The sequence below is a fragment of the Megachile rotundata genome, chromosome 1 (assembly GCF_050947335.1).
Source record: "Megachile rotundata isolate GNS110a chromosome 1, iyMegRotu1, whole genome shotgun sequence".
NCBI lineage: Eukaryota > Metazoa > Arthropoda > Insecta > Hymenoptera > Megachilidae > Megachile > Megachile rotundata.
Genome location: NC_134983.1, coordinates 16,779,409 through 16,801,779, shown reverse-complemented (window position 1 = coordinate 16,801,779; position 22,371 = coordinate 16,779,409). Strand labels below are relative to the sequence as shown.

The window sequence follows — 22,371 nt, the reverse complement described above, 5'->3', positions numbered from 1 at the left end:
ACTACACACATTACTAGAACATTACTAGAAAAAATGTTTATTCGTAAAAATTTAGTGTACTCAAACATCTTCTGTCAAAGGAGTTACAAGGTAATTATTTACTCTTCTCGTACATTTTTGCTTTCCTTTGAAATTCATGAATGACAGGTATTCTGCTCCAGTAACTAACACATCGCTTTTGCTCATTTACAAGTAGCTTAACCCAGAAATTAATCCGTCTGACGTTTCGAGAGTCTTCTGATTTAATTAAAGCTTCAATCCAGTGAGAGTGAGATTTTTTTCTTTCTATTTTACGGAAATCATTAAGAACGTTTTGTGCACTCGTACTGTAAAAGTAAATGGTACTTCTACGATCCACACATATGCAAATGTGTACGAGATCGACTTTCTGTATCGTAGATTTTGAGAACTTTCTTTTTAAACGGAACTCTGCATATTTAAATTGATTTCTTCAAGGATTTGTATGCTTTGAAATGCGTATATGTTATACGTGAACCATTTTTTAAATATTTCGAACCTTTTGAATAAAAAATCTTTTAAATTTAAAATATCTTAGTTATGTATTTTATGAAGTATCATTACACATGTGCAGTTTATAGAATTACTTGTGATATTTTGTTTATAAAATTACTTATGATATGCTAGATATGTATATCTCTGTTTAAACAGGAAGTGGAAGTTTTAATGGAAGTGAATGGTGAAATAGTGAATGGTAAAATTAAAATTGTAAATCAATGAGTAGTGAAATAGTGCAATAGTGAATAATGAATATTGAGGTAAATATTGAATAGTGAATACTAAAATAGTCAAATGATAAAATTATGTAAAGTTGCGAAATGATAGAATAGTAAAATGCTGAAACAGTAGAGTAGTGAAATGATAAAATAGAAAAATAGTGAGATGCTAAAATAACAAAGTGGTAAAATTGTTAAGTTGTAAAATAACAAAGTGGTAAAATTGTTAAGTTGTAAAATAATAAAGTGGTAAAATTGTTAAGTTGTAAAATAATAAAGTGGTAAAATTGTGAAGTTGTAAAATAATAAAGTGGTAAAATTGTTAAGTTGTAAAATAATGAAGTGGTAAGATTGTGAAGTTGTAAAATAATAAAATGATAAACTAATAAAACAGTAAACCAGTCAACTAACAAAAACAGTGAAAATACGAAGACTATCAAAAATAATAAAATACGAGAATACTCGAAAATAAAACACAGAACTAGTAAAATAATAGAATAACGACAACAAAAAGTACCGTTAAAAAATTCAGAGCAATCCTAACGATTGCTCTGAAACTACAACTGCGGTTTGAAGGATAAACACAACTGAACAATTTTAATTCCTGCGCTCGCAATTGCTTCCATACAATACGAGTACGCACAAACATCGCCTCGCGTAAAAGACATACATACAAGGAAGTTTCTTTACAAGGAAGAAGTGAATGCAGGGAAATACCATTGTTCAAAATATGAATCGCAAAGAAACGAGACAAAAAAAAAAGAAGCGGAGAAACTTCTCTTTCTCCGCATCTCGAGCGTAGGTGTTGATCCTCCCGGTTTCGCGTTTTTCCACATTGTTTCCGGTTAGCAGGCACTCGCCATGAAATCAACCGGCATAACGGGGAACAATAGAAAGCGGATATAATGAAAGGAAAGAGCAAGAACGATGCACGGGAGAATTAGCGTCGGCAATGAATTTAACAATTAATTACTTTCACGTATGATGACCTCGTCATGCGAACGACTAATCGCGTTGGAAACATAGCATTGTCTCGTCCGACTTTATGGTCAGCGTATCAATCAAATGAAATCGCCTTAAGGGATTGTTCTACCTTGACGGCCAAAAAATTAACTTATCTTCAGGAATTTTTTGTTCATATGCAATTAAATTATTGGCATAATATGAAACTCTTTTAGAATGATGTTCATATGCTATTTATAAATCGTATGAAAGTATAATTATTGTCGATCTACAGATATCATCCCATGAGTTGGCATGTGGACCCAAAGTAAATGAAGCTCTATCCCCACCTTCCAGCGTTACATACAGGCAAATAAAAATAATAATGACAATAACAATTGCTGAACTGTTGAGCAGACCAGAGGTGACATTCTCTGATAGCACCTTTGATCTCTCGAAAACGCGGACCCTTTAAATTGGTTGTACAAACGAGCGGGAAATTTAAATCGAGCAAATCTACTCTCACGTCAACCTCCAATAATTTGGAGTATATTTGTAATCAATTTTCTGTATATTACTAATATTGTCTTTTGAAGTATTTGCATCAATTTTACGACGTTGAAAAGTTGAAAAAGAAAAGAATATACCAAAATGATTACTCTACACAATATATTTGAAGAATATGTATTACGGAATTGATTATTACAAATAACTTCTAAGAAAATGAAAAACTATATATCACAAGAAATTACGGATGATTGTGTTACAGAGATATAACAAAATATTTATTACAAATAAATTACTGGTGAATGTGCAGGTTTAAACTATTCTTTTTCGACCGCCATACTTCTGCATTATGGACAAGTATATGAATTAATAAGAAGCCGGGTTTTGGCATTTTTTATTTATAATTTTTGACACACAGAATAGACTGAAACTGTGTCAGAAGCTCTATATAATACGTCGTTGACAACAATAACAAAGAATTTTACTTTTATAACGTGTTCATGGTTATAGAAACGTGGCCTTCTGCTAAAGTATGCAAAATCCGTAATCTTACGTGTCCGCTATCTCCACAGGCAGTCGAGCACCGTAATTGTACATGTCCGGTCAACTACGCGTTAATATTATTATACAATTTCACAATGGAAAAGTTTACCTTATTTATTACAAAATAAACCTTTGACGTAATAACAAGTTATAATATTGTTTATCTCTTTATAATAAAACTTGCAGAATTATCAAATCCCCAAAATTTAATGTTCAAATTGATATTGAGGTCCTCAAAGTTCTAAATCTCTGAAATCCCTAAATTCTTGAATTTTGAAGCTTCTAAATTTCTCAAATTTCTGAATCCTCAAATACTGAAATTTTCAAATCTCCAAATTCTCAAATTGCCAAATCTCGAAATCCTCAGAGTTCCAAGTCTCTAAAATCCCTAAATTGTCAAATTTCCAAATCTCGAAATCCTCAAAGTTCCGAATCTCCAAAGTCCCTAAACTCTCAACTTTCGAAGCTTCTAAATTTCCCAAATTTCTGAGTCCTCAAATACTGAAATTTCCGAATCTCCAAATTATCAAATTTTCAAATTTCGAAATCCTCAAAGTTCCAAGTCTCTAAAATCCCTAAATTCTCAAATTTCCAAATCTCGAAATTCTCAAAGTTCCGAATCTCCAAAGTCCCTAAACTCTCAACTTTCGAAGCTTCTAAATTTCCCAAATTTCTGAATCCTCAAATACTGAAATTTCCAAATCTCCAAATTCCCAAATTCCCAAATTTCCAAATCTCGAAATCCTCAGAGTTCCGAATCTCCAAAGTCCCTAATCTCTCAACTTTCGAAGCTTCTAAATTTCCCAAATTTCTGAATCCTCAAATACTGAAATTTCCAAATCTCGAAATCCTCAGAGTTCCAAGTCTCTAAAATCCCTAAATTGTCAAATTCCGAGGCTTCTAAATTTCCCAAATTTCTGAATCTCTAAATACTGAAATTTCCAAATTTCCAAATTTCAAAATCCTCAAAGTTCCAAATCTCCAAAGTCCCTAAACTCTGAACTTTCGAATCTTCCAGACTTCTACATATCCCAAATCCCCAAAATTTCCAAACCCTCAAATTCCCCAATTTTCAAACCTCCAAATTCGCAGACCTCCAAATTTTCAAACTTCCATATTACCAAATTTCTGCACTGAAAAATTTGTATCATTCAGCAAATTCACACTCCAACGCCATGACAACAGTAACTCTTTTCCCTAAAATATCATTTTCATAACCCACGGTACTCTGCAGTAAACAATTTCTTAATTCGTACGCCGCAATCTGAATTAAATGCTTTCGTTTACACCGTCTTACGCGATTTATATAATCAAGCGTAATTTTGTGTAACATGCTCCCACATTTACAACTAACGGCTTGTTTAATAGATCCCGTCAGAAACAAGGCCATGAAAAACAATAGGTATTAATTTATTGAAAAGTTTGTGAAACGTGAATGTATATAACGTATGATCGGTAAGCGTAAAATAACGGTAGAGTTGCCGCGGAAAGGAAGGTCTTTCGTCATTCATTTTTTAACCTGCTATCATGTATATTCTCATCACATATTGTTCGACTAGATTCGTGTATGTACTATCGTAAAAAGAGAGCATGTACAACATACTCGTTTATGGAATACTAATGTGAACACGTACTTATTTACAAGCAACGGACATTATTATGCTCTGTATATTAAGAATGCGGAGCTCGTATTAAAGACATCGATGCTAATTTATTGACTTTTTAATAGTTTTTTGTAATGTTCTACCTTGGGTGATTTTTTGATATAAAAGAAACGACTTTTATATAACTACATTCGGTCTTTTATGTAACTGTATTTTAATAGCAATTAAATAACACGGATTTTGAAAGCTTTAATGATGTACAAGTAAAAAGATCGTCTTGCTTGTTGAATTAAAGTAAGCTAAACGTACATGTATGTATCAGTATCCTAGATCTTAAAGTAGCCTTTAAAAAAGATAAATAATAAACCTACTGGTGTATAATTTACGTGTAGTTCGAAATTAAAAAACAAACTGTCTAAAATTAAAGTATACATTAATTCTTTATTTCGATGAAAATTAACGATGGTTTGTTGAAGATCGACAAGTATGATCTTCAAGAAAATCACCTTAAATTGTTTATCTTCTAATAAAAAACCTGTGAACGTGTCATTTTTAGTTCAGTAGTTTTACGTTAACATTGTTATGAAAATAATCATGTTAATATTTGTAACATAGCCAAGTGGCAAAAATTTATTTGTATACAGTATTTATTATCACAAACTTCATTTCTATATCATTTTAACGGATAATCATTCTAATAAAAAAGCCTATTATTATTCTTCCTATAAGTGGTGATAGTTTTAGTTTTATAGATCGATTGCGCATTTTATCTGAGTTATATTTCTCTCCATTAAACTCGAGTTCATTATCATCCGATTAGAACGGACGTATCAAGTGAGCAAAAAGGGTAATTTATATTGGAAAAAGAAAAACAACTTCCAGGAATAAATTGTTAGTACACCTGAGGCATACGGTTTCCTGTGCTGATAGCAAGTATTACCATAACGACAGAAATAGTCATTAAACTACGACGTCTTTGGCTGCAGTTAATTAACACTTCACGGATCGCATAAATTTTCAGCTTAATCACATTAATCAGAATCGTCGCTATAATTTTTGCGAAAATGGTCACCGATTCAATTCGGAAACTAGAGACTTCGTTAAATACAATAATCCACACCTTACGTATTATTGTATACGCGTAAGAAATGACTATTTCTAAACAGTCAGATTTTTAAACGTCCAGTAATTTGCCTACATTCGTGATCGACGAATATTTAGATGCATCCTAACACTTAAAGGACGAGCCACGTAAATTTACGTTCTTCCATTCCGACTTCCTACGACGGCCCACGTAGATTTACGCTTCTGCTCGAATTTTTATTAAGCTGCGTTACTTTTTCATTTTTACGCATTGGGTTTTTTCTTGTTACCGTTCTGGTACTATCTGTCGAACTAGTTTTGCTTTTTACCTGGTATTTTTTAGTAACTTCGTAACCGTGAAAATGGCAGGCAGAGTTTACGAGATATACAATCTTGTCGGGTTCTACTTCAAGGTGAATGTTTCACAAAATATCGCTCTTAAGAAATATTACACACCTTTGTAACATTTCATCGAAAATAGCGTTGATTTAACAGCTACGTACTAAAATCATACGTAGACGTTTATTCTCTTTAAAAATGCCCGTAATGGCGGGAAGAGAAAGAACCCGTCCATTAGGCGTTAAAATATGTATATCCCTCGCGCTTAAGTGCGATCGAATCGAAAAACTCATGGTTATGAATAGTATCGAAATGATACCGAGGACATTGAACTTAGCGAGGATGACCTTCAACTCGTATCTCATGGAATCAGCTGGCTTTTCCGCTATACCGAGTTACATATAAGATGCGAATGTGGTATTGCGGTAGAGTAACCTAAACGCAGTATCAGATTCTAAGCGCTATCCGTGCAACTGTTACCCTTACATCACGTTATTACATATTCTGAATAATGGAATAAATTTACATAATCCGATCGAGTAGTTCAAAAACAGAGTCCAGAATTATTTTCAAATAAACTAAACGAAAAATAAAATTACAAAATTTAAACTATAAACTTGATATAAAGTAAATGCATTCATTAACGATCGTTAGCAGCTATTCATTTGTTCAAAGTGTTACAAAGTTAAAACTTTATTCACCATTTCAAAGGTTGTTCTAGCAAGCTGTACAAGTTTTAATAAGTTACGGAGTACATGTATAAAATCGTGGAGATATATGAGAGTCTGCAAGGCAATTTTCTGAAACTACCAAGAAACTGCTAAGGTAACATGAAAGCACGTTTGCATAATTAGATCTTCATTTGCATAATTAGAAAAAGTGGTGGTCAGTAAAGGGGACGTACGAAATCTAATTTTCGTGATTTGCTAAACATTTAATGTTACATTTGATTCAATCAGAAACTTAACCGGCATCCATTGATTAATAGGATACAGTACGAATAAATTGCTAATACAAAATTGCATGTCTGCATTATTTTGCTTTTCACATTCTTTAGAACACCTGTTGAGAACTTAGTATGTCATTAAACCGTTAAAAAAATAGCAAATGACTGGCACACGAGATATTAACGTGAGTGTGAATGAAATACAGTTATGTATTAAGTGTATTAACTCCATTAATATAAAATACTCCATTCATATAAATTAATTAATATAAAATAATTTTAAATATAAATTATAAATCAATGTAATTAATACGAAGTTAAGGTGAAAATATTGTATATTAACATTTTAATTTATTTAAAAAGCATCGATGATTTATCGAGAATCTTTCACTCATTTTTGAGTTAATGAAAGTTCATAAGTCTCTTCTTTGCGAAGATGTTTTCATAAAACTGAATGTAAATGACAACAAGCTCTTCAACGCGTGACGCATAAAAAGAAGAATTTCGAAGTGATTTCAATGCAGGAAGTAATGGAAAAATGAGACACGTACATATATTGAAATACTGCAGACGTTCAAGTGAAAGGAAGGAGAAGAACAAGAAAGCCTATGATGAATATTTTGTTCGGCCAATGGCGTAACCAGGTATAACATTTCTCAGACATTTCACTGTGAATTTTATGATATGAGTATTTCAATTCTTTCTGATTACACGTATTTATTCATTCATTTGCATGTGTTTTATGCAAGTATTTCATTTCGTTCAAAAAATCTAGTAACTTAGAAATTTTTCTAATTTAATTTACAAACTTTTGAATTTTGAAAATTTTTAAATATTCGACATGAAGGCCTACTTCTATCTTGAGAGTTTTTGTAAAATTACCTGTATGATATTAACATATGTTAACATATAACTGTGTCTGAACGAGAGCATGTGCAAATAGTACAGTTAATACATGCTGCAAAATTTGTCTTCATGTTATTAATGCTTATATGATTTGCAATTTTATGACGAATTACAAAGTACGAGTACAGGGTGTCTCACAACTAGTGAACATCCCTGAAATGGGGACGTGATTATGTATTCAATTATAGTACTGCTACAATTTACACTAATGAATACATGTTTTAACTAAATAACTCATATCTGCTATACACTGTTTCTCATCAACATATTAATTACTTTAAAAAAAACAAAAATAATTTATACATTCGATTAAAATGATATAATTAATACAATCAATGCACTTGTCTTATCTGCTTTCTCTATATTTTAACTTCTTTTCTAGCATTATACAACGTTATCTTACTGCATGTTTTCTACAAATAAAAGATCGTAAGAGAAATGGTGCGCCGCTAACCACATTGACATATCAGTTTATAAATGATCTCACACGTTTGAGAGATTACATGATAAGTTCATTGAAATTTCAGAACGTAATTAATTATGTACTGTATTAGTATTTTCAGAAATAAATCGATAGAACGATTTTCTCTCGTGGTAAAAGTATAAGCGACTACGCTTGTGCCTAGTACGTGGAATGTATTGAAAAGTAGGTGGGTATGCAGATGGATAGTTATTTGCAGTTCTTCGATACATGTTCCATTGAAATACTTCAAATTCTACATGTTCTGTAAAATATTAGAAACAGTAAATCGTGGCTCCTAATACATGTGCAGGAAGTCAATTAACACTTAAAGGTTAAGAAACGTTAATTTCTAAACAGCTTTTTGAACGGTCCAATAATTTGCCTATACTCATAATTTATATTTGAATCATTAAATATCACGCAAGGAAATGAAAAAATTAAACCTGAATATTATAGTAAAGGTACTTCATACGTGTAAGGTTAATGCAAATGCCCTTTTTTTAATGTGATACTTTAATAAAGGAAATATTATTGAAGATACGATAATTTAAACAACCAAGTCATTCAATGTAAACGTTTAAGTTATTAAGTATCAAAAATGAGGTATTGTATATTTAATATTCTAATGAACGTGTAACTCGCGGTTTTGTAGGAATTGAATATCCTACCAACCGATGAAGTTATTCGAGCTGGTGATACTCTGGTTACTATGATCATCGTATTAAAGAATCTAATTGTAAGAACGCGTAATCTAATACGTTTACATATTATCTTTTACGCCTTCTAATCGTTACCATTTTGTGAAAGAAACTGATAAAATCATTTAACTCCTTTATAGCTTAATTCTTTATAGTCTAATCCTGTAATACTTAAACATTTATAATTCATTTAGTTGTTTACTATAATATTGTTTTGGTGTACGTAGAATACTAAAGAGTGAAAACCAGTCTTGGTACGACTCTCCCCTATACTTAGTCCCCTGCTTCAAGACTGAAAATAAGGTGAAAAAATAAACAGGGAATTGAAAATAAATTAGTACACGTGTACAGGATCATTCTTCGCCTCGATACATGTTTCGACAAAGCTTGATAGCTTATGTAACTAAAAATGGGACACTTGAATCTAGTTTAAACGAATGACACTATTTCATAGTTGAAAATAAAGGCAAGAAATATACGGAGAATTAAAAATAAATTACGAGTTAAGAATCAGCTCTTATCGCCAGTAAAATTACACGTTTCGATAGTAATTTATGTAACTAAGACACGTATCTAGTTACTACCCTACTTTAAGATTGCAAACAAGATAAAAAATATACAAAGAATTAAAAATGAAGTACACGTGTAAATTTATGTAACTAAATCTAGTTTAAACGAGTGACACTCATTCGAGACTGAAAATAAATTAAAGAAACATACACAGAATGGAAAATAAATTAGTTGTGCACGATTAGTCTCCACGAAAGCCAGTACAGAACGGGTTAATAATTTATGTAATTAAAAATAATAAATGCGAGTGTTACAGAATCTACTGATTCGATCAGTCATGAAATACCGTTTGCATTGTTACTGGAAGCTACTATTTTCTGTGATTTCAACTCATCGGAGCAGATAGCATTGTGTACGTTCATTCTTCTTTACTTGAAAAACTTCCTTGCTTTCACCGATTCATTCAACTGCATTCACGCACAATTCTGTGCATGCAATGGGAAAACAATTTATTCTGATAGACTATTCAGAGAATTTGTTGCTTGTTCTATTCATACGGCAATTCCCGCCAATTGGAATCTTTCTACAGCATAACGGGCAATATTGGGTTCTATGTACAGTATATTTGGCAATTTATTTTACTCTGACGAATGCAGGCAATTGAATACAAATCTCATGTTGCATGGAATATTCCTTTCTTGGAATGTACAGGTTAGATAACTTGTAAGTGCAACGCAAAGGAAGTAAATTTATTTATACGCGCTGATAAGTGCATCTTATCGGTCTTAAGAACAAAGAGTGTAAGTGGAAGATTCTGAAATTTTAATACTTTGTTACTGCTATTAAGTTTGAGCATTTCTGAACGCTCGCAAGTAATACTGATAAGAAAACGACGAACAAATATTTTTTATTCGACAAAATCGAGAGAAAACTGGTACCATATCGTAAACTTGCACATTAAGAAATGCGAACTAAAAAATTTCGAATAATTTAAGATTGTTAGGCATTTATAATTCTATGTAAAATATTTGCGACAGCATGCAACGAAGAATTAAAACATTTTCAATTAAAACTAAAATAAATGAAAACGTTGGAGATATCTTTTTATAATATAAAGAATCGTGAAAGGAGTGCTCCTATCATCTACATACTGTAAGTATACAGAAAGAGTATACAGAAAGAGTACACAGAAAGAGTGTACAGAATATACAAGAACAGAGAAAATAAAATTTCGACAGTGTTTCACTGAGCTATTAGCTAGTGAAGCTATAACGATTAAAGTTAAAAACAAGTGAAATTAAAAAATTATTTACCTTGGCGGGTTTATCCATGATGCGATACGTGAGCGAGTCGCGATGACCGGTTGCGATGACGGCGCCCGCTTTACGAGACACGCATTGCCCCATATAGATGATCCAACCTCGTCCCCGCACAACCTAATTATCACAAATAATTACACCCTGCATGTAACAATAATTACTGCAGACTCTTAATTACGCAAAGTCATATAAAACGATATTTGCCAAGTACCAAATTACAATAAAGCTGTTATACAGTGGACTCTCGTTACATTGCACACATGTTCCCTTTACATATATGAATTTTCACTTTAGTGATATTCCCTCATCTCGGCACACTTCACATGGTCACTCTTCTACGCGTTATACTCTTTGCATTATATCGCCTTGCGTAATATCGCGTGTTATATATTATATCGATGTTATGGCATCGTGAATTATATCGTCACACGTTATATCACCGGTTATTTGCCGCTACGTCACATGTGCCATATCACCGTTTGCTATATGACCACGTATATCACTGCGTGTTTTATGTTATATCATCATGTTATGTTTTGTGAATTATATCACCACAACATCACTATGCGTTATATCGCCGGTATATGTACTACATGTTATATCATAGTTCGCTGCTATGTGTTATATCATAGTTATATATCACTATGCGTTGTATGGCCTCAGAGTATTATCACTTCGTGTTATATATCACTATGCATTGTATGGCCTCAGGATAATTATCACTTCGTGTTACATATCACTATGCGTTATATTGCCTCGCGTTATATCGCCGCGTGTTAAGTATCGCTATATCGCGAAGTGCATCACTGTGCGTTATATATTAGTACGCATTGTATTACCGGACAATACGTTGTCTAGTACTACGCGTTATATCGCCGCGCACTACATCACTACACGTTATATGCAGTTGCTCATGATTTATCGTCTCGTGTGATTTATTGCCGCCCTTTATACTACTAAGGGTAGCTAGTGATACAATGAAAATCAAAACCACAACCTTTGAATGGCAATATAGCGAGAGTCTACTGTATTAATGCAAAATATGATGCTGTATACCTTATTCCAATACCACAAAATATATAAAAATGAAGATATTTATTTGACATCCTCCAAGTAGTCTTTTAACTAGAAATCGTTTAAACATCGTAAAAAAAATAAGACGCCGATGAAATTGAAAAAAGTTCGTGACAAATATGCTTCAATTTTACCGTGAAATGTACGGGTTGCGAAACGTTTTATATCTATTCGGTATTTGAGCATCAGTGAAAGTAATGCTCCACTGGATGTAAGGATTGTACATAATTGGCGAGTCCGCGGCGAAGTGTAAATTCGCAGTGCTAGAAATGACGTTTCGAAATAAATCACGCGTATTGCTTCGAAAGAAGTGAACCGCAGAAAATTGAAACATTATAGATAATTCTCGATTCGTTTATTACTACACTACATGAAGCATAAAGCTAATTGGTCAATTAGTTTGAATTGATCCGACGCAAAAGTATGTAGCTATAAAGAGTTAATGATTTGATTAATGGTTAATTCTTAAAAGCAACTTAGCTTCTAGGTAATGTATTTAGCCCTTCTCCGGTGGTTAAATTATCAATTAGAAATAAAAGTGAATTATAGCATTTTTCAGAGCTTGTATCAAGACAGATATTATCTAAAAGATAGATCATTATCTGTTAAAATATGTACAAAGTATTTAATATTTTATTACCACAAGATTTAAATAAGAGGATTACATTATTTAAGGCATAATTTGATAAATTTTGTATATTTCATGTAATTCAAATAAACTAAACAATTTATAAAATTTATTTAAAGAATATTTTCCAAAAGGGCAACTATGTTAAAAAAATGACTGCCATTTCTTTTAAAAATGATGCAAAACATCTGGATATCTAATCTAATAATTTCATTTTAAGATCTAGAAACTTAAGCGTGTCTTTTAATCTGACGTCCATAATTTGTTTCTCGTGAAACTTATCGAAAATTAAATTGCTTCGTTCAATTCTTTACAACATTCATTTAGAATGTCACGCAATTTGCACTTTCCCTCCGTGTATCTACCAGATGATTTACTGCAAATATCACTGTACGATCGTGCACTTTCATTATTATGAACGGAAGTTCTCAGATAATGACATTTGCAAATTATCGAAGAGTTCACAATACTCACGCTATTCCTGCTTAATACCTTGTTCTTTAATTCTTTGAAATTTATACCGACAAATATCTTTCTGTTATAAGATATCAAACAAAATATTTTATAAATTTTGCATTGATCAGAATTTATTTGAATTTATCGCAGAATTTATCACGTGGTATACTTAAGAATATGTAGCTAAAAATGTCCAACCATATCTTCCCTGCATCATGATTTTTAATTATGCTTTAATTATACAACGAATATCAATGAAATAAAAATGTCTAAGGTCTGCAAAAGTTAATCAGTTCCAAAGAATATTTTTGTGTGCTACGTTTTAGCGAGGCAACGTTTAACGAGAAATTGTATTATTTTATTACTGTAACATTATCTGCAAACAAGCGGAAAGACACAGGTGAGAGGTAGAACCTTAGCAAAGAATGTAACCTTAAATGCATCAAATCAATGGTGAAAGGTGGCAGTGTATCGCGATTTCGAGATGTAGGACGATGGCACTGGCCCAATTCGCCACATTCGGAATATACTGAATACGTGAACTCCGTATGTTTGGGAAGTGTTACCGATTTTTTGCACGTGGGAACGTCTCCTACTTCTCCATCATCTCGTGATTAACATATCCGTTACCACCATTACATATTAATTAAACGAGTCTTTGGGGTGTGATATTGCGTTCCTTAAGTTCAGAGCTAATCTACGGAGGCTTTCAACATTCGATATTCCAAATTTCTGATTCCCTAGATTTCCAAATTTTTAAATAGGTGTCTTCAAATTCTGAAATTTCGAACTCCCCAGATTCCATATTCCCGAATTCCAAATTTAGAAATTTTCCAAATATTGAACTCTTAAATGAAGGTATCTCCAAATTTCCAAATTTCTATATCCCCAAATTTCAAAATTTCTAATTTCCTAGATTTGCAAATTCCTAAACCCCAAATCTCCAAATTTCCCGAACTCTAAAATCTCCAAATCTCGACATCCTAAAATCTCCAAATTTCCAAATTTCTATATCGCCAAATTTCAAAATTTCTAACTTCCTAGATTTGCAAATTACTAAACCACAAATCTCTAAATTTCCCGAACTCTAAAATCTCCAAATCTCCACATCTTAAAATCTCCAAATTTCCAAATTTCTATATCCCCAAATTTCAAAATTTCTAACTTCCTAGATTTGCAAATTCCTAAACCCCAAATCTCCAAATTTCCCGAACTCTAAAATCTCCAAATCTCCACATCCTAAAATCTCCAAATTTCCAAATTTCTATATCCCCAAATTTCAAAATTTCTAACTTCCTAGATTTGCAAATTCCTAAACCTCAAATCTCCAAATTTCTCGAACTCTAAAATCTCCAAATCTCTACATCTTAAAATTTCTAACCTGATTTCTAACTTCCAAATCTCCACATCCTAAAATTTCTAACCAGATTTCTAACTTCCAAATCTTCAGATCTCCACATCTTAAAATTTCTAACCAGCTTTCTAACTTCCAAATCTCCAAATTTCCAAAACACAAAAATTCCCAAATCCTAAATCCCCAAATCTTCCAAGCTACCAAATCCCCTAATTCCGATATTTCCAAATTCCTAAGCTTACAAATTATGTTTCCTACTCATTTCTGAGGGAACAAGGTAACACGCGTGGAATAAAAAAAGTTTCTGTACAGTGTTTAAGAATTCGATCATGTTTACAAACAGGCCTTGAGTAACACACTAATGTCATACACAAATCAGTTCTTTATTTGTAAGCAAGTAGAAAAGACATTGATCAAATTACTTCTGGTAGAATGAGTACTATAGGATTATCCAAATATCATAAATACAAATGAAAATTGAGTTTCAATAAATACTGTGAAATGATTTAGTATATTTGGTTCCCTTTTGTCAAAAATATAATTTTAAAAATATTTCTAATTATGGTTTTTATATGAAATAGTGGGTGTATGGTCAGTTTACTGAATAGACCAAGTGACTCATGGATGCGACTACGCCTTTGAACAACGTCCCACATATGACCCACGTTGGTCTCTGTTTCACAAAACCACGTGGCTCACCTAATGTGCGACCGGTAGCACATTAAATATTTAATATCCTATTCACGTTTAGATTAATAACTGCAAGCTATTGTACATATGTTATTAGAAACTCCTTTCTTTAATATGATCTTTAACAGTAGTTCTCACTTTCATAAATGTGTACCAAAATCAAAATTCGAATACCAACTAAAGTATGTTTTGTACATGTGCACAAAAATTTTAAGTAATTTAATTATAATTTTTGAATGATATATACATATTTAAATTACTGTCATATAATTTTATATTTTATTTTTTGTATATATACAGAAAAATTTTAAATAATTTTGACTATAATTTTTAAGTTATGCATGTGTACTTAAATTACTGTCATATATTTTTACATTTTATTGCTTGTATATATACAGAAAAATTTTTAATAATTTTGATTATAATTTTTAAGTTATGTATGTGTACTTAAATCACAGTCATATAATTTTATATTTTATTGTTTGTATATATACAGAAAAATTTTAAATAATTTTGACTATAATTTTTAAGTTACGTATATATACTTAAATCACAATCATATATTTTTTATATGTACACAAAAATTTTTAATAATTTTGATTATAATTTTTAAGTTATGTACATATACTTAAATCACTGTCATAATTTTATATTGATTCGAATAATTGTACAAAGGATATATTAATATAATGATATTAACAAATATAATTATTAATAAACAAAGTAATTCAATGTGATACTTTGATGAAAACTAATTTTGTTCAGTTTTGTTTAAACTTGAACGTGAATTTAATTTTAACTCAAGCTTTGTTCCATAATTATTGTTTAACGTTTAAAAATACAGCGTTAGATTGTTGTTGTATATTGCACAAATTATCCACTTACTACCCACATGTTTCCTGTACTTGAGAACCACTGATCAATAATCTATAATAACTGAAGTCGCGTTGCCTGAAATTATTTTGTGAAATTCAAAGCTCATTTCAGATGCATTAATGTAATGTAATTTATAAACGTCATAAAAGTTTAAAGTATACTTTAGAAATTGGCAAAAAGTTCGGGGAATGCATACAAAATTATTCAGTTTGAATTATCGTTGCAATATTTCAGGACATTTAGAAAAGAAGAGAAACATGGTAACCAGAATCTGCATTGAGATATTTCAAATGGAGGACCCTACCCAGTTTCACGTCCTGCAATCGATAATGACCGAAATATCGGGGATCTGATTATTCCCTACAAAAAATGTACTATTACTACCCGAACATATGCATTGCAAACGAATGTTAAATTATAGTTTCAAATTTTACTTAATTAAGATATTTATTTGTAACTGTATACATATTTATGAACCTATGTAATCCTCCGAATTTTATTGAAAAATAAAAGATAAAAATATTCATTTATCTTTTAAATGAATACTAGAACAATAGTGGCCGGGTCAATTGTGAGCCCTACGCGTTGGCGTCCATTAAAATTAGGCACTCGAAAAATTTTCGAAAGAGTATCTAAAGAGAAAAAGAAATTGAAACTGAATGGGAATAAGTCATATGTCAAAACCTCCACCATCTGAGGTTAATTTTAATAAAAATTCCTGCGACAGAATACAACCTCAACGAAGTTCGATTGGCATTCTTCGCCTAATCAAACCGAGATTCGCATAGAGGAAATAATGAGAAGAGAAAAGCGAAAAAACGAGAAAGATTCTGTTAGTTGATCCCCGGAAACGCGCATGCACCTTAACCTTTCGTAAACACCTTACCAAAGATATTCATAAATTGTATTGCAGTAAACTGGTGTTTACTCACAGAAACAAAATTCCGTATAGCCCTATTCCTGGTGTGCTGTATAGCTGTCTCAAAAGCGCTGGAAAAAATAAATTGTCCTTTTTCATATCAAATACTCACGTACGATATGAACCTTTCACAAGATTACATCGAGTCTCTTTTCTTTTTTCACTCCAATTTGCATTCGAATACCATGTGTGATAAAACGGAATTCATAGTCGACTACACTGAAAATCATCAATCGGCACTTTGCACGTGAACACTGCAGCTACTTTTATTAAACTCGATTAATCAGTTAACTACTTAAAACATTGAGAATCAATGATCTGAAAGAGATGGACCGGATGAAACGTAATGGAACGATATGAAATCATCTCTTGCACTTGTGCGTACAAAGTGATAATGCACGTTGCAAATATTCCGAAGAGACCTTGGTAACGCATCTCGCGAGATGTAAGTGAACATTTGTTTCAGTTTAAATGAAATCTCGTCGAACTGTACGCGTTATAAACATAAAGCTGTCAGCAGGATGGAAGGAATGAAATTGTTCTTAGTACTAGAGAATTTGTGGACTCACCGCTTCTTACGGAGTTAAATCTATCAGGCAGTTTGCGTGATATCGTGGTATGCATCACAAAACTTAACACTGACACCTACGAATAACAACGTGCCGATCGCGTGACGCGAGGATACGGGCTGTACCCTCGATCCACAGTACGTAACAGAACTACTACACCACCTGTCATTTGGCATATTCGATAGTACGTATGAACATGCGTCGTGATGTCATAGACACCCCACCAAATACCAAGTACCAATGAGCATGCAGCCAACGGAAATGTACTTCGTATCATGTAGCGACATCTACTAGGTTTTTGCAGTAATACCACACACGACGTGTACAGGCACAGATATATTATTCCTAGAACGTGCGAGGCTAATGTTCTCCATACTTAGAATATAGCAAAAATTAAAAGAAGACTGTGCATCATCTTGTTTCTTTCTAACGACGTGTGGTAAAAAGGACGGATTATTATATTGCGTGTTGAATGAGAAAGTAATGGGACGTAAATCCCCACTCTAATCACTGTCAGGCGATAACGGAATGATGAACCTGAGCATTCTACTTTTTTGTACCATTTAATGGCCTTTCATATACATATACGTACGGAATATTTATAGCCGAGTAACGTTACAATTTATGTTTGGCAGTACTAAAAACTATGTCGTTTTGTTGTGATGGAACATATTTAAGTTTACCTTCATAACGAAAGTACAATAGCGATTTAATATGTAACACAGATGTAAAATATAATAGTATATTGTAAAATGATTAAATAAAAAGGTTGAGTACATTTTGGGAATTTCTTTCTTACCTGATTTTAAAATTCATGCATAAACGCGCGCTGTCGAGAAACAGTACCGTTCGCGTTATCCAGCGGACAAGTAGTGAACTATCGAAATAAAGAACAACGTTTTTTTGTAAAATGAAACATTTTTACGTAATATTGTCGTTTGTAAATTGATTTTGCCGGTACGATAAAGTCAAAAAAAGTTATAATAATTAGTTACAATCAATATATATAAAATGGAACAAGTGGCGCCATCTCTCCGGCGAACAGGGTGAACTACGCACTTTTGAAACTGTAGTTTGATTAGTTCTAGCCTTCTCCCGCTAGGTGGCGGCTAGTATTAGATATTGCCCGGGGATTTTCGCATGTGCCGCGAGTTAGTTTCAATAAAGTACAAGTTTTAATAAAGTAGAGTGCCTTAATCACCGTCCATTAGTTGTGAAAAATTCTTATAATTTGGTTGTGAAATAGATTGGGTAAGATTACATTATATACGTATTCTATACAATTGCCTAATAGGGTACTAAATCGGTACTAAAGTTAAAATGATACTAAAATAATTTTAAGCAAAATATATTATATAAAAATATTTTATTTTACAGAATCGATAAAAGAATACCAACTAGAATGCTAGGATAAGGAAAACTGTTAAATCGTTACCAGGATTTTTTCTGATGCCTCGTTTCGTAAGGACTGCTTCTTCGCTGTTTTCCCGCCAACAACCTACGTCATCTAGCGACGCCATTTCTGCATTTCTCGCGTATGCGCAACAGACCAGGTCAGTCCTTATCATTTGTGGCGCCATATAAAACAGAAACCCTTAGGCTAATTAGGATTAGCCTAAGAAAGGTTAAAAATTAATAATAGTTTGGTAAAGTCGAAACAATTCAAAGTTAATTGGTCTTGCACTCCGATATAATTCGATGCATGTCATAGTCAATTAAACTAAATTCAATTGAACCGGAAACGATACACCGGGCGCCAACTAGCGATGGAATATGGAACTAATGAAACTACAGTTTCAAAAGTGTGTAGTTCACCCTGTTCGCCGAAGAGATGGCGCCACATATTCAATTTTCAAAAAAATTCAATTAATATCGATTTTATTGACCGAATTTACTATGTACACTTCATAATCGTATAATTTAGCAAATGTGATAGTTAATTAAAAACTACTCTCTCAGTAGAAACTATTTGTCTCGAGGCATTTTAGTTTGTTTAAATTATAAGCATGATTTTGAACGATGCTAATGCTTCTTCAAACGGAAATGACTCTTCTTTTATTCCTATCTGGAACGATTTATGAATACGATCGAATTTTATCAGTTTGTTTTGCCTGTCTGGTGAAAACAATGCAACGCAGAGCAATAAACGTATTTATTAGACAGTAAACATTGAATACATTACAAACGGGCTCAGACGTGTGTACAAGTTATAGTTCGTACAAATATTGTTCGTCGTTGTACGAAGAGTACAACAATGTATAATTATAATCTGATATATACAGTATAACGATAAGAGTATTATTTTGTATGTAATTCTAAAAAATAGTGTAACTAACAAGTTCGGAAATGTAAACACATTATTCATTCGAGATTAATTAGTTTCTTTAATTATCTAATTATGAGATCTTTATAACCACGTATTGTATTACAATGCAGTATGGATTTCTTATTGTTTAACAACCGATAAACTTAAGGTTGTTTAATACTTAAATACTTTCTTACAAACAGACTATATTTACTTGCGAAATGTGCAAAGAATACATTTCTCGGTAATGTCCCACAATTCTATAAAGGGGCAAGAATGCGGAAGCGGCTTTTAGAATAGCAGTGTATTGAATTTGTACACATGTAACATTATAGAACCGTTAAAGGTTTCTTTAGAATAAGTTTTGACTTTTAAGGAATTTTGATTTTGAACTTTATAATATTCTGATTCAATTAGATATCAAATGTCTGATAATTGGAAAAACATAGGTGTGACAAATTTAGGGATGTAGTTACAGCTTCGCAATAATTTTTTATCAGGATAATTGTAAGGGTAGAAAGTAACAGTAGGCTCTCGTCATATTGCCGTTCTCGAAAATATAAAAATTCTTAAAATTCATATTACAAAAGAAACTCCAAGGATATCCATGTGCAATATAATAAGAGTTTACTGTCTATTGACAATGTTTCGAAATCATCACTTTCAAATATTTTGAAATTATTACGCTTATTAAGATAGTGAGTAAGGGTTTCAGAAAATCTGTTTAAAATCTTTATGTACAAGGAAAATATACATATGTACAATACACAGTTAGGAATGACTTTCTGAGAACTTATTTTCAATATTATAGTAGCCAGACACTTTCTTGACACATGGTACACACGAGGAATGGATGCTGAAGAATAACATATCCATTTTATAAAATACAAGATCTATTTTCCTTTTATACATTCGCATATAAATGATACAAGGCACGGTTCTCTTGTAATTGTTACAATCGAGTAAACGACACTGTTTAGCTCTCTGAAAGCGAGATATCACAAATATCCTAACGAGTTGGAATATTTTTCTGCTAAATTTCTTCTTTACATGTAAACAAAGCTACACACTGCCCTCTTCAGTCGAATTGCCCTAACGCTTTTAAACATTAATTACTTATTTTTTAAAACTGAAACAGTTTCATGTTTTTTTACTAACGACGTAATTTTCTAAATTCGTATAAAACATATATTTTAAGTTAATTTTGATTAAGATATAAAAATACATTGTTTTTCGTCTATTTTAAAATATTTAAAAAAACGAGAAGATCGAACTTTTTAACCAAAGAGAACAGTGTATCGATTAAGTTTATTAGGCACGAATGGACAAAGGAATTCACTAAAATATGAACTCGATATGTTTGTGCGAAGAAAACGATCCCTCGATGCAGTTAAAATCGTGAATGTATTAATGTAATAAATAAGAACGCGGAATGATCTCAGTATTACTTATATATACACCTAATTATTTTACGAAAATTTCGATATGTTTCCTTTGCGATTTTTACAGTTTTTCATTTTTTATCGTTTCTATACCTTTCGATAATTTTCTTCTTTTCTTTAATAATTATTGCAGTCTTTGTTCAAAGTGCCGCCTCTGCTTCGATGTCCTTGGGGTATTTCTTGATCTTCTGGAGTTTCCTAACAGAATTACAAAGAAAAGTTAATTTACATTAAAAATCCGATGTAGCGATAATTACGATAACAAAAATTGGACAACTCCATTTTTAAATATGGGAAATCGACATTTAAGTAAAAAAATTTTTTAGTGGAATTCAAACCTAGAGTTTTGTTCGTATTTTTATTTACTTATTAAGCAAATTTATCTTGATTATTAAGATTATTCTTTTTTCTTATTATTTCATCAAAGAAAAATGAATTACGAATTATACTGACTTTCCAAAGTTTTCACCATCTTCTAACGTTTCCGGAAGCGTGCAGCCTACAGTTTCCGGTAATAAAAAGCAAAGAGCAGCACCAATAAGAGGTAGAATTCCGAAACAAGCCGGTGGCAGCCAAGTTTGAATAAGATCCTATAAAAAAAAATTTACAATCTTACAAATTAACAAATGAAGTTTTGTAAATAATTTCATATTTGTCGCAAAACATTTTAACTCTTTTCTGTCACAACTATATAAAATTTGAACTATTTTCTACTGTAACAATTATCTTATTTCCTAACGTACCAAAGACACCACGAAAGGCGCCAAGATGGAGCCGATTCTGGCACACATGCTGCTAGTGCCGACCCCAATATTCCTAATCACTGTTGGGAACAGTTCACCAGAAAATAGATAAACAGTGGTGAATGAGACCGACATACCAACGATGCCAATGCAGACTAGAATTAATCGAAGCCACGCGACATCTGCAAACAAACACACACAAATCACAACGGGAAGGCTACCTGATTAACAATTCAAGATTAATTTTACGATTTAAGGTTTATTTCTGTTTTCCGGTCAGTCATTATAACATGATTTATAGGAATAGACTGCTGTTCTACTCCTAGGACTAATCTCCTATCTCTGTAATTACATAAGTAACTGCTCGATAATTTCTCGCTCTCGGTACACTTTTCCCATGACGTACTACATCCAAAATTATTTAATATTTTTAATATTTATGTGCATAATCATATCAGCACCTTCTGTATTAAATCTATTATTCTACTATTAAATCTATTATTCTACATGCACCCTGTATTTTCATACTGCTTCATATTATTAAATGATCTCTCAAATGTCAGGTATTAGTCTTAAATGTCAGACATAGTTACATAAAATTATGTCTCGATTTTATACATATGTAGCAATATAGCTGTGGGCTAATAATACTTCTTAGCATATCGGAAAACCAATGAAAATTCGTCCGACTAATGAACCTAATAAATCTAATAAACCTTCA

The 22,371-nt window shown here is 32.1% G+C and overlaps 3 protein-coding genes across 12 annotated transcripts in view; 1 reads left to right on the top strand and 2 right to left on the bottom strand.

Annotated features, from left to right (window-relative positions):
- The window catches only part of LOC100878688 (uncharacterized), a 63,709-nt gene extending 46,355 nt beyond the window's left edge, over positions 1–17,354 (bottom strand). For 2 of the 7 annotated variants that reach the window (XM_076538748.1, XM_076538788.1), the window contains exons 1-2: positions 17,161–17,354; positions 10,589–10,711 (exon numbers count right to left, since the gene is read on the bottom strand). In XM_076538748.1, coding sequence (XP_076394863.1) covers positions 10,589–10,681 — 93 coding nt within the window. In that variant the 5' untranslated portion in view covers positions 10,682–10,711; positions 17,161–17,354. Of the gene's footprint in view, positions 1–10,588; positions 10,712–16,604; positions 16,663–17,160 lie in introns of all 7 variants that reach the window. The other 5 variants (XM_012294085.2, XM_012294091.2, XM_012294086.2 and 2 more) reach the window with 4 other exon arrangements.
- Positions 17,355–18,552: 1,198 nt separating this feature from the next.
- Positions 18,553–22,371, top strand: part of LOC105663659 (uncharacterized) — a 48,740-nt gene continuing 44,921 nt past the window's right edge. Inside the window, exon 1 of one of the 2 annotated variants that reach the window (XM_076538408.1) lies at positions 18,553–18,713. In XM_076538408.1, the coding sequence (XP_076394523.1) occupies positions 18,698–18,713 (16 nt within the window). In that variant the 5' untranslated portion in view covers positions 18,553–18,697. The remainder of the gene's footprint in view (positions 18,714–22,371) is intronic. The other variant, XM_076538477.1, reaches the window with a different exon arrangement.
- LOC100878468 (organic cation transporter protein) overlaps positions 19,296–22,371 on the bottom strand; it is a 31,153-nt gene continuing 28,077 nt past the window's right edge. For all 3 annotated transcript variants that reach the window (XM_012294083.2, XM_012294084.2, XM_076539106.1), the window contains exons 8-10: positions 21,651–21,832; positions 21,361–21,497; positions 19,296–21,105 (exon numbers count right to left, since the gene is read on the bottom strand). In XM_012294083.2, the coding sequence (XP_012149473.1) occupies positions 21,048–21,105; positions 21,361–21,497; positions 21,651–21,832 (377 nt within the window). In that variant the 3' untranslated portion in view covers positions 19,296–21,047. The remainder of the gene's footprint in view (positions 21,106–21,360; positions 21,498–21,650; positions 21,833–22,371) is intronic.